The sequence below is a fragment of the Hyperolius riggenbachi genome, chromosome 2 (genome assembly GCF_040937935.1).
Source record: "Hyperolius riggenbachi isolate aHypRig1 chromosome 2, aHypRig1.pri, whole genome shotgun sequence".
NCBI classification, from domain to species: Eukaryota; Metazoa; Chordata; class Amphibia; order Anura; family Hyperoliidae; genus Hyperolius; species Hyperolius riggenbachi.
The window spans coordinates 335,074,584-335,087,977 of NC_090647.1; the positions used below are offsets into that span (position 1 = coordinate 335,074,584).

The 13,394-nt window shown below is 41.4% G+C and overlaps 1 protein-coding gene across 5 annotated transcripts in view; it reads left to right on the forward strand.

The window, feature by feature from the left end:
* Window positions 1-13,394, forward strand: part of ITPR3 (inositol 1,4,5-trisphosphate receptor type 3) — a 357,611-nt gene that overhangs the window by 136,941 nt on the left and 207,276 nt on the right. For all 5 annotated transcript variants that reach the window (XM_068269377.1, XM_068269380.1, XM_068269378.1 and 2 more), the window contains 2 exons: window positions 1,545-1,727; window positions 6,011-6,262. In XM_068269377.1, coding sequence (XP_068125478.1) covers window positions 1,545-1,727; window positions 6,011-6,262 — 435 coding nt within the window. The remainder of the gene's footprint in view (window positions 1-1,544; window positions 1,728-6,010; window positions 6,263-13,394) is intronic.

Genomic DNA, 13,394 nt, shown 5'->3' on the forward strand with positions numbered 1-13,394 from the left:
ACGGGTAACTGAACCATGGATGAAAAACTGATGCCCAATGTTAAAAACTGATCCATTGGTTCCATCGATTTATCGGATCAGTTTTTGCTCAGTGGAGTGTAACTGGAGGATGGCCCCATGAGGGTGACTCACACACAGGGGTACACAACCACTACGTCCCCTATTGTACCTTCCTGGGACAAACAAAGCATTGAAGTGACATGCAGCAGAACAGAATAAAAACATGATTATTAAAACGTTTAATGCACTACTTAATGCTCTCAGTAGATTCATTTGAATAGGGCCACCTCTGAGCTCTGGATATCTAAAGTCAGTTCTGGGTTCTGGGATGGGAGGCATGGCCAAGATGTCATTTACCACCTCTTCCAATCAGAATACAGAAGGGGGTTTGACAATCAAGCCTCCTTCCAAAGGGGTCAATGGGCCTGAAGGGTTAATGGAGCGGTAAGCGGAGTTTGGACAGGACAGCCCTCCAAGTGCGAGGCACAGGGCAGGAAGGGAGGTAAGTATTAGGCTAGGTGGGGGCTGGAGGTAGATTACAGTAGTTCACAGGGGAAAATCCTGTGAAGAATGTTATAATATCGCAATGTCCTTCCGCAGTCCTCCAAATGGATGTATTGGGCTGCTGTGACACTATAATTTCTTTTAAATGTGAAGAAATAGCGCACATTTACATGTCTAGAATACCTGAAACTTGGGTAATTGCATATTGGAATATACTGTATGTCTCCTGCAAAAAAAGGATAGCTTCAATTAAACCACTTGGGTGAAACTTGGTTCAAAATGTAATCTTCATGTATCTGATTCAGTCATTTATTTCATCAGAATTATCATTCATCAAGAGTGATGCAAGGTGACCTGGAATGTATTTATGGAATATGGTCATAGAAACAAGGCACTGACTCTGTATATAACTAAAGATCATGTCAAAAATAATACAGATGTAAATACTTAAAGCAGCAGGGTGAGCCATAATATGCTAGGAAAAAAACACATTTATAAATAGATAAATACTTGTTCTACTTACATAACAGATGTACTCTCCATGTTTTGATTTCAGTTAATTTTATATAGTCAATAAAGAGAATTCTGTTCCTTGCACTTGCCATTTTGGTTCCCTCTGACTGAAGCCAATCCTGTCGTCATTTCCGCCCTTACTTTTTTTTCTACTATAAACTACACTGTCATAGCTAGCTTGCTTTGTAAACATAGATCAGATTTCAGCTCAGCAGCACACTAAACTGCCCCAGCCAATCAGTAAGGAGCAGGAATGTGGGAAGGGTGTTGACAAGCTCCCTTCTCCTCAGTGATGGTGAGAATGGAGCCAGACTGAGATAACATTTATTACAGCAGAAACATTTCTGAATAGATTGGAGTGCTTGCAATGCAGGGTAAGGTTCCAGGCTGCACAATGAACACAGAGCAGTGGGTAAATGGAATTTTATTTTGAGGCTGACAATTCTGTTTTAAAGAAAACATGCAAAATTTTGCAGCAACTCTTTTTAGTAGAGGTTTGTATAACATTATTCTTGATGTTTTTCTAGGCTGAGACCAGTGAAAGAGATGTCCCAGTCCCCTGAATATATGAGTATTGAATACTGTGAAGAGGAGGTGTGGCTTATCTGGTTAGATAAAAACAATGATACGCACGAGAAGAGCATCCGCCAGCTGTCACAAGAGGGACGAGCTGGGAATGTTCATGATGAGAATGTATTAACATACTACAGGTAGGAAAAAAAATAGATCATGATACCCAGTGGGGCTGATACACTATTAAACTGCTTCTTCAGTCTTATAATACTCTGACCTCAGCTTTCTGGCTCTGAGTTATGCATATCTGACCTTTGATTTTATGCAAAGTCCATTTTTCCTTCCTAAAGCCTCGCACACGCAGCGCGCACACAAGTCCACCCGCTCGGCCGGCAGGCCAGCCCGCCATGCATCCTGTCCCAACGGCTCAGTGCTTGACATTCGCAGTAGCGCAAAGCACTGACACAGGGACAGACGCAGGGACACTTGCGTTTTAATGTATAGGATGCATACTATTTCTATTTGATATAAGAAGGCAAGGGACACTCACACAAACATGTAGAGAGCATGCAGATTTCAAAAATAGACATTATTATGATTAAAAGAGACATGAGGCAGTTTTTTGTGCTTAGGTCTCCCAATAGTTCTCTAGGCTACATTCTCAGCGGGGTGTTGTAGTGCGGCATAACGGATGCATTGTAACAACGATCGTTGCATTGCAATACAAATGCAATGCAATGTTCATAGTGCGGCCATTGCAGTGTGTTTAGTAAAAGTGTGGAACCCCAATGCACTGCATGCCGTGTGTTACCGGCAAGCGTTTGCATATTTTACATTGACTGTGTGCTTCAGTGTATGCAAAACAACGGACGGATAACGTGTGGCTCCAATTTCCGTTGCATTGTACTTCTGCTGTCACAGGGAAATCAAAGCAACGGCCACTATAAACCTAGCCGTAATCATTTAATAGGTTTTTTGTCTGTGAACAGGAGACAACTAGTATTATGGCATTTTGTATCATATTGGTACATTTATAGTCCATTAATTTCTATTTGCTTGCAAGCGCAGGAAAATGGAACTTAAAATCTTAGTACTGCTAGGAAAGCATGCAAACTGCTAAAGCATCATTTTCCGCACGTTCACGTAACATCCAGTTTACAGCATTGAGCCTGCATACAATAGAGGAGATTATACAAGGCACCTTGCACATTGCAGGTGGCTGTTTTGGTGAATTTTCAAGTGCATTTTACCGCCAGTAACCTGCTGAAGTCAGCAGGTCAGTTTTAAACATGAATTTTAATTGCATTGTAGTATAAAGGCCTTAATTATTTAAAGTATAGCTATCAATACATTCCAGACCTAAGTGTATAAATAGCTTCAACACTAATATACTGTACGTATATTAATAAATTATTTTGCTAGTGTTTCATTACAATAAAGTAGCCTTTAAGCTTCCTCCTCCTGGAGGATTTGCTTAGGGAGAAGGTGGACTTCACAGGACCATTATATGAGAGGGACATCATCTGTAACATATATTTTATGTGTGCAAAAGGGAGGAGGCTTATGTAAGTACATGCAATTCATGGCACACATCACACCAAACCTTGGGAGTAAAATCATCATGGCTGGTCTCATAATAATGAAGCCACAAAAGTTAGACGATGATTATTTGGCACTAGTTGACCTATGCCCATTTAAAACGGGTTCTAGGTCTTTTGAAAGCCGCCGCCGCCAGTCAGTGCGCATGCGAGTGCACCTGTCCGCCGCACATACGCGTGCGCACCCGGCGCCCTGGCCCCGTCCTCCTGTCCCAACGGCTTTCCATGCTGCGCACATGTGCAGTAGCAAAACCACGGACACAGGGACAGGATGACACAGGGACACCTGCAGTTTTATTATATAGGTTAGGATTTGTAAACATCATTAAAGTTTATTTACAAAATAGTGTAGTTTCCTTTAGTTCAGCCTTTTCAGCAGGTGTGATTTTTAACTTTAGAGCAGTGTTTCTCTAATCTGTTCGTAAAGCTTACCTGAACTGAAATTGACATTACACCTCAAATAGCGGACAGCATTCCTGAACTTTATGCAACCACTTACAGTTATATGCTTTTCCAGGGTCCTCACTCCCCCCACTGAAACAACTTTCTTTATTCACCACTGAGCAGTCATATCCTTTAGACACAAAGGGCCATATTCTATTGATGAACTCACTCGCCAGTGCTAAGCACTGGCGAGTTCTTAACTTAGGCGATGGGGGCATCGCCTAATCTTATAAAACTTTAGACCCCCCCAGGTGGAAAAGAACTCGCTTGGGCGATATAATCGCCCAGCGAGTTCTTAACACGTTATCCAATTACCCTTTTCATGCCTCCGGGAAGCGATACTTCCCGGCAGACATGAGCGTTAGCTTAGACCTGCAAAAAGCAGGTCTAAACCGGCTAACGCACATCGCCGTTGCAGCATCTGGGGGTCTCCTTTAATAAGGAGACCCCCAGAGCTCCCCGTCGGGTCGCCGCACACTGTAGAAGCCCCCCACGTAGCTCTGCCCGGCACCCGTCATAATACATACCTCCGGCGATCACCCGACGCCTCTCGCCACAAATTCCGTCGTGTAATTACAATGTATCTAACACTGTAATTACTGTCCGCATAGGAGCCCGGGCAAAGCATCTTTGAATCTGCAGCCAGGGCTCCCCATTGGTCCGCTGTCTGAGCCATTTTATTGGTGCAGACAGCGGACCAATGGGGAGCCCTGGCTGCAGATTCAAAGATGCTTTGCCCGGGCTCCTATGCGGACAGTAATTACAGTGTTAGATACACTGTAATTACGCGACGGAATTTGCGGCGAGAGGCGTCGGGTGATCTGCGGCGGTATGTATGCCAACAGGGGTGCCGGTGCAGCTACATATGGGGCTTCTACAGTGTGCGGCGACCCGACGGGGAGCCCTGGGGGTCTCCTTATTAAAGGAGACCTCCAGATGCTGCGGCGGAAGATGTCGGCGATGTTCGGTGGGCGAGTGCGCAAGTGTGGGAAGTGAGGCCGTGGTGCTGATGGACAGCACCACAGCGTAAACCTCACTCCCCATCGCCCGGTAATAGGGAGCATCCCTCAGGCTTTCGCCTGAGTAATGCTCCTTAACGGTCGGCCATCGTGCGAAGGATATGGGCAATAGGATTTGCCGGTAATCCTCGTGCGATAGCAAGGTGATAAGTAGCTCGCATCTGCAAGCTACTTATCACCTTGAATAGGATATGGCCCAAAGTGTTTGCAGCCAAGGATAAGATCATATAGATTGGGCATGTGCAAGTTCACAAATCGTGCATGCCCAGTAAGGAGGAATGCTTATGCTTGAATGAAAGAAGATGTGGAGAGGTTCATGACCTCTTGCATTTCCAGTTCAAATGTGCTGTAAGGATAAAGGATACAGGAACTGAATATGCAGTGGGGCACATAGAGAACTTCCATTATTTAATTTGCATCTCTACATTCAATTTAGGTTTATTTAAAGAGGAACTCCAGTGAACATTTTACTGTTGGCAGGTGATGTAGCTGCTGCATGGTTTTTGAACTTTTCTTGTGGGAGGGGTTACTTGTGGGATGGGGTTTCACCTCAATATCAGTCATACAGCACCCTCTGATGGTCTGTTTGTGAAAAGTAGTAGATTTCTCATGTAAAAGGGGGTATCAGCTACTGATTGGGATAAAGTTCAATTTTTGGTCGGAGTTTCTCTTTAAAGGGGCACTATGGCGAAAAATTGTAAAATTTAAAATATGTGCAAACAGACAAATAAGAAGTACGTTTTTTCCAGAGTAAAATGAGTCATAAATTACTTTTCTCCTATGTTGCTGTCAGTTACAGTAGGTAGTAGAAATCTGAAAGAAGTGATAGGTTTTGGACTAGTCCATCACTTCATAGGGGATTCTCAGGGATTTATTTATTTTCAAAAGCACTTAGTGAATGGCAGTCGCTCCATCCAACTGCCAAAAAACTGTGTAGCGAGCAGGAAAGCTGGCCAGAATCATTGTTTAAATCCTTTTTAGGGAATATCTTTATAAAGAATAAAAACCTTGCTGAGAATCCCCTATGAAGAGATGGACTAGTCTAAAACCTGTCACTTCTGTCAGATTTCTACTACCTACTGTAAGTGACAGCAGCATAGGATAAAAGTAATTTATGACTCATTTTACTGTGGAAAAAATGTACTTCTTATTTGTCTATGTTTGCACATATTTTAAATTATTTTTCGCGGTAGTGCCCCTTTCAGTCCCACCAGCAATGCATGTTATGCACAGCTGTTGCAATTAGTGTCTACGTTTGTGAATTAACTACCTGTGTAGTCTTGTGCAAAATAGTCACCATTGCTGGGACTTGAGGACTGGTTTGGGGGACACTGCTTTAGCGTATAAGTCTACTTCAGCTATGTTCTCTTTTTCTGGCTGGTCACATGTATGTCCTTTTTATTTTCCAATTTTCCACAGGTATCAGCTGAAACTCTTTGCACGGATGTGTCTAGACCGTCAGTACTTGGCTATACATGAAATCTCCAAACAGCTAAGTGTTGACCTCATCTTCCTCTGCATGGCGGATGAAATGTTACCCTATGATATCAGAGCCTCTTTCTGTCACCTCATGCTGCATGTGCACGTTGATAGAGACCCTCAAGAACTGGTTACGCCAGTCAAATATGCACGGCTATGGACTGAGATCCCTACAGCCATCACCATCAAAGAGTAAGGAGCTTATTGACATCTTACTTCATGATTCAACATGAACCTTTAATTTCTGACACAAGATGAAATAAGCCCAGATATATATATTTAGGTCAAAATATTCTGCCTTGATAGATACATGAATGTGCTGCTAAGCAGGGTTGGAGTTGGACTATTCACTGCTATATTCAAATGAACAAACACTTTTGAACATAGCTGTGCAGAGATTTATTAAACTTTGCTTCTCAACATGTATCTAGGCATTAGCTGAATACTTGGACATAGGAAGTGCAATTATGGAAATCAAAGTAAAAAAATAACACAAATGTGTCTTTAATTCATTGTTTATGAAAAAATGAAATGTGCACATTACTATTTTACTGTGATGATCTAAATTCACAAACCTCAAATTGACGGGAACTAGTGTGCAGATGAGTCTGGAGGCATAAGCATAATTGTGGTTGAATCCTGAGCTGATCCAAGGCATAGACAAGAGACAGCTGCCTAATTGTCTTCACTATGTCCAAAATTCCAGTCTTCAGAAAAGCTTGTTTTATCACCTTTCTCCTACAGGCAAATATCTGCTACACTATTAGTATTTATTGACATATGCTGTGGCCAAGTAAAAGAATATTCTTTATAGGTATTCAAGTTAAAAAGTGTTTAGATAATACATTGCGCATTGTTAAAATACATAGATAATGGAATGTGTTAAATTTTCAACTATTAGCAGAAGATGTTAGTGGACCAGTCTAACGAAAATATGCTTCACATTAGATAGGGGCAATTCACCATTTACTAATGTTCATTACAAATGCCTCATCTGGCAGTCCAGGTCTGAATAAAGCTGTGAATAGTGGTATAACAATTGAGGAGAGCTATTGAAATGCGACATCTTTTCCTTGCTTTTATTTGTAATCTTTAAGGTGTACCCCCACTCATAAAAGAGACAGATATTTTGAGTTTTAAAATGATTTGTCACATTTGAAAGATTGTGTTTGTCCATTGATTTCATTGTGGCAAAAAGAATACAGTTTATATTGGATTAATGTTAAGTAGCAATTTAAAGGGGGTTTGAACTGCCTGAGTGCCCTGGTTTTATCAATAAGGCTGGACAAGAGCAGTCTGGAGCTTTTCTAGTTGCCTCCCCTTCCCTTTAGCCCCCGGACTGCACTCTGTTGACCCCTGATTTGTGCCCACAGGGCTCTGAGTGCCACACATTCACACACAATGATGTTATCACAGGGAACCTGGCATGCCACTTTGTTACTGAACTTTTGCCCCACTCTGGGCTGCTCTCTAAAGCCTCATCTACACCATACCATTTTTGTCCAATTTGATTTGATTCATTGATTCATTTTGATTCAATCCGACATGTCCGATCAGGATTCGTTTTGATTCAATTTTCTATTGTTTTGCAATGGCAAATTGAATTGAATTGAATCCCGATCGGACATGTCAAATTGCATCAAATCGAATCTATGAATCGAATCGGACAAAAATTGTATGGTGTAGATAGGGCTTAAAGGCTGGTAAAGAGGTACAGTGGGTTGCAAAAGTATTTGGCCCCCTTGAAGTTTTCCACATTTTGTCATATTACTGCCATAAACATGAATCAATTTTATTGGAATTCCACATGAAAGACCAACACAAAGTGGTGTACACATGAGAAGTGGAACAAAAATCAGACATGATTCCAAACATTTTTTACAAATAAATAACTGCAAAGTGGTGTGTGCATAATTATTCGGCCCCCTTTGATCTGAGTGCAGTCAGTTGCCTATAGACATTGCCTGATGAGTGCTAATGACTAAATAGAGTGCACATGTGTGTAATCTAATGTCAGTACAAATACAGCTGCTCTATGACGGCCTCAGAGGTTGTCTAAGAGAATATTGGGAGCAACAACACCGTGAAGTCCAAAGAACACACAAGACAGGTCAGGGATCAAGTTATTGAGTTATTGGCAAGAAGAAAGGAAGAAGTCCCGTTTGCAGTTTGCCACAAGCCCTGTGCAGGACACAGCAACCATGTGGAAAAAGGTGCTCTGGTCAGATGAGACCAAAATGGAACTTTTTGGCCAAAATGCAAAACGCTATGTGTGGCGGAAAACTAACACTGCACATCACTCTGAACACACCATCCCCACTGTCAAATATGGTGGTGGCAGCATCATGCTCGGGGGGTGCATCTCTTCAGCAGGGACAGGGAAGCTGGTCAAAGTTGATAAGAAGATGCACGGAGCCAAATACAGGGCAATTTTGGAAGAAAACCTCTTGGAGACTGCAAAAGACTTGAGACTGGGGCGGAGGTTCACCTTCCAGAAGGACAATGACCCTAAACATAAAGCCAGGGCAACAATGGAATGGTTTAAAACAAAACATATCCAAGTGTTAGAATGGCCCAGTCCAAGTCCAGATCTAAATCCAATCGAGAATCTGTGGCAAGATCTGAAAACTGCTGTTCACAAATACTGTCCATCTAATCTGACTGAGCTGGAGCTGTTTGCAAAGAAGAATGGGCAAGGATTTCAGTCTCTAGATGTGCAAAGCTGGTAGAGACATACCCTAAAAGACTGGCAGCTGTAATTGCAGCAAAAGGTGGTTATACAAAGTATTGACTAATTACGCACACCCCACTTTGCAGTTATTTATTTGTAAAAAATGTTTGGAATCATGTATGAGTTTCGTTCCACTTCTCACATGTACACCACTTTGCATTGGTCTTTCACGTGGAATTATAATAAAATTGATGCATGTTTGTGGCAGTAATGTGACAAAATGTGGAAAACTTCAAAGGGGCCGAATACTTTTGCAACCCACTGTATTTCTGAGCAGCAGACTAGCCACAATATCAGCAAGGAGGAGAGTGTTGGGGACATAACTTTAAGATAGGCTCAGCTTCTTTGCATTGGCAGTTGAGAAAAAAAGAGCAAAGTCTAAAAAAAGAAAATTTTGGCCAGTAAATATATGGTATATTTTTAATGTAAATATTGTCCCCTCTCCAGTACCACATTACATTAATGAACATGCAGGGCCATATGCAATTCTCTTTTTCACCTGAGTTTTTTCCTAGGAAATAATTTTTCATCTTCAATTTTAAATAACTTTCCAGCACTTTTCTACAAAGAAAGTACCAAAAAGTAGCTGAATAAGTAATATCAAAATTATTTTGAGCCTTTTCTTGCTTTCTGGTAACTTAAAAGGCATTTTATTGACAAGTCTAAAAATATCACCTGGGAGAAAACTATGGAGAAAAAGTGAATTGCATATGGGCCGCATTGTTAAAGTGGACCTGAACTCTTCCACAGGACTCAAGAAATACATAGAGAAATGCACCCTGCATGTATTTAGAGAGTTTAGCCTGTTTAATTCCCCCTCATTTGTGTCTAATCACAATTTGTAACCTGATCTCTCCCGTGTCACATGACTGCCTATGGCAGAGATGGCAGATAAGGCCATTTGAAAGCGCAGGAGGTTAACAATATGTCTGCTTCCATGAATCAGGAAGTATAAACAGTATAAACAAACAGTTGTAACGAATAAATGTTTTTTCTTTAAAGGCTATTATGCTGTTGCATATCTTTTAGAACGGAGAGGACGTTCTGAGTTCAGGTCCGCTTTAACAATTAGGGATAGCAATGATTGGGAGAACTTGTGGAGAAGCTTGTGATTAGGTTGATCAGCTGATAGATGTGTAAAGGTCCGTACACACGCCGGACTTTAGGCAACGACGGGTCCGTCATTGCCTCCCGCTGGGTGGGCGTGCCAGCGACAGTCCGGCGTGTGTACGCTCTGTCGTCAGACTGATACGGCTGTTCCTGAGCGATCCGCCGGCACGCCCACCCAGCGGGAGGCAACGACGGACCCGTCGTTGCCTAAAGTCCGGCGTGTGTACGGACCTTAAGGTTCCGATTTGCTGTGATGATTTCCTGGTTTAACACATGATCATGACCAGCAAAACAGAGCCTTCCAAATCCAAAAGCTGATCAAACTGATCACATGCTTCTCCATGAGTTCTCCTAAGAATTGTCTTCCCTATTCATTTTGCATGTCCGATTCCATTTTAAGGCCCATATGCAATTAACTTTTTCTTCTGAGTTTTCTCCTAGGTTATATTTTCAAAATGCTCAATAAAATGTGCATTTAAACCACCACCAAGGGAAAAAAAAAAGACTAAAAATAATTTTGCTAGTGCTTTTTCAACTACTTTTTGGTACGTTTTCCATTGTTAAGTCCTGAAAATGTATACTAAATCAAAGATGAAAAATTGTCACCTAGGTGAAAACGCAGGAGAAAAAGTTAATTGCATATGGGCCTAAGGCTCTTATAGACTCCTCCATTGCGTTTCTCACAAGGAGACAGACTACAAGCAAGGCAATGATAAGTAATAAACTTTTTAAGGGTTGTTGAAGGAAATGTGACTATATATTTAGCAAAACATAACCTGTGGAGAACTGTTTTTGACCAGTGTTTGAATATTCGCCAGTCATCTTTCGCAGTGAAAATGCAATATTGTTCTTGAAAAGAGAGGGAAATGTTCTAAACGTGCTTGCTAATGTGAAAATAAAAATCAAACAGTATGGCATTTCCTTTCACTCCATATTAGGACTCCCATAACTACATGCAATACTGTTTACCCTGGAAATCGCATCACTATCAACTAACCAGACAACTCCCTGAGTATAAAAGCTTCCTCTCTCAGGGCTCGTTTCCACTATCGCGAATCTGCATGCGTCCAACGCATGCAGATCCGCACATGTAATACAAGTGGATGGGCCTGTTTCCACTGTAGCGTTGTTGAGGTGCGTTTTTTTCAGCGTGAAAAAAACGCACAAAAGAGCCAACGATTTCGCCTGCGTCGGGAATCCGTGCGAATCGCCGCTAATGTATTTAATAGTAAAAACGCATGCGTTTGTTACATGCGTTTTTACCCGCGATTTCGCGTGCGATTTCGCACCTTTTTCAATTTTATTTAGCCCTGGCAGTGTCATGGTTAATTTCCGCATGCGAAATCGCGGGTAAAAACGCATGTGGAAACGCATCCGCATGCGTTTTTACAAGCGTCGGAATGCGGCCGAAATCGCGTCGCAACAGTGGGAACGAGCCCTGACACATCAGCCTTTGTTATGAAGTGTCAGTGGATCAGATAGGAGTGGGGAGAGATACTGTGCTAAGAGAGGGAAATTGTAGAGTTTGTCAGAAAAGGCATGGAGAATTGTTCTTATATATTAAAAGTGTGTTCACTACTGTGTGTCTGGATCTTTTAAAAAGGCCTACCATACAGAAAGCTATAGATTAGTACAGTTGTTTGGCTATCCACAAATGCATTTTCGCAATTGTGCAGCTTTCATGAAAATATTTTCGCTGGGCCTGCAAATATATTTTCTTGGAACTTGGGAAATGATTTTCAAAGACATTTTTGCTTGAAAATCATTTTCTTAATCCTTTTTGCAAAAATAAATGCACAAAGAAATGCAAATATTTGAATGCACGTATATTCACTCATCAGTATTTTTGACATATCATCGAAGATTCCTGGGCCCACATGCAATTCACTTTTTCACCTAAGTTTTCTCCTTGGAGATAATATTTCATCCTCTGTTTAAAATACCTTTTCAGCACTCTGCAATTAAAAAACGACCAAAAATTAGGTGAAAAAGTCCTGTCAAATTTTATTCTGAGTATTTTCTTGCTTACTGGTGGCCTAAAAGGCATTTTATTAATAAGGTGTAAAAATATCGCTTAGGAGAAAACTCAAGAGAAAACGCTAATTGCATATGGGCCCTGGAGTCTGGCGTCCTGTCCTGATCATGACATTGTAAATTCTGACATAGGATTTCTGGCCCACTATGAACTGTAGTAGGACGTGCATTGTAAAAATACAAGCCTCCAATGTGTTGAGTCTTTCTATGGCCCCACTGAGATTGTGCCTTAAAGAGACACTGAAGCGGAAATTTTTTTTGATATAATGAATTGGTTTTGTACTATGAATAATTACTAGAAGATTAGCAGCAAAGAAAATGTTCTCATATTTTTATTTTCAGGTATATAGTGTTTTTTCTAACATTGCATCATTCTTTAATATGTGCAGATTACACAACACTCAGCATTCAAAATGATTCTTTCAGAGCAGTCTGTGAACTAATGACCTCTCCTCTGGCAGAGAAAAAGAAAACAGTTGAGATAATAAAAGTCAGATAACAGCCCTCTCCAAGACTTTGAAAGTCATAGAGCTTAATGGCTTGTTTGCATAGAGATAACAACTGGAGTTTCTTAACTCTTCCTGTACTGGAAACAATTAGACTGATGTATCTAATCTTAATGTTTTATTTCTTAGCTGTACTACACATACAAATCATAATATCATAATTTTTTTTTCGCTTCAGTGTCTCTTTAAGGCTACTTTCCCACCAAGACGTTGCGTTTTAGGGGACGTTATGGTCGCATAACGTGCCCCTAACGCAACGCATGGTGGTGTTGAAGTTGGACGTCAGATTGAGCTGCGTTATGCAGTTCTCAAAGCAGCTGCTTCAGGTTAGTGATAGGAAGTCCAGATCTTTTTAAGGATTCAAATCATTTGAATCATTTTACTAGGGAAGCAGACTGGGTGAAATGACTAGCAGGACAGGACTTTCCCTGCACTGTACATTCTGTATGTTCTTGTTTCTTCCAGACAGACATCCACTGTGAACCGAATCTTTCATTGTGATGATCTGGATGATTCGACTCACAAAAAAGATCCGGATCAAATGAACGATTCGTTCATGATCCGGACAACACTACAGTCCCACCACGAGTCACCACTGTGCAGTGAATATTAATTAGCCATGTGGCTGGCCGCAGAGGAGGAGGGGAGACCTCCTTCTCCAACATTACTGAGCATGTGCAAGCAGTCTAACGCTGCTTAGCCCAGTATAGCGTACAGCATGCAGCACTTTGTTTAAACGTGCTGCGTTACCATGTAACGCAACGTGTGCACTGTGAACAGCACATTGATTTTACAGTGCTGTGAGTTAGGCTGCATTACTGGCTGCTGTAACGTGGGACTTTAACGTCCCACTGTGAAACCAGCCTTAATGAAAGAAGAGCTAGGTTATCTTTTGACTTGGTGACTTGGTTATGTTAGGGCTGGTTCAGAAGGACGTTTGGAG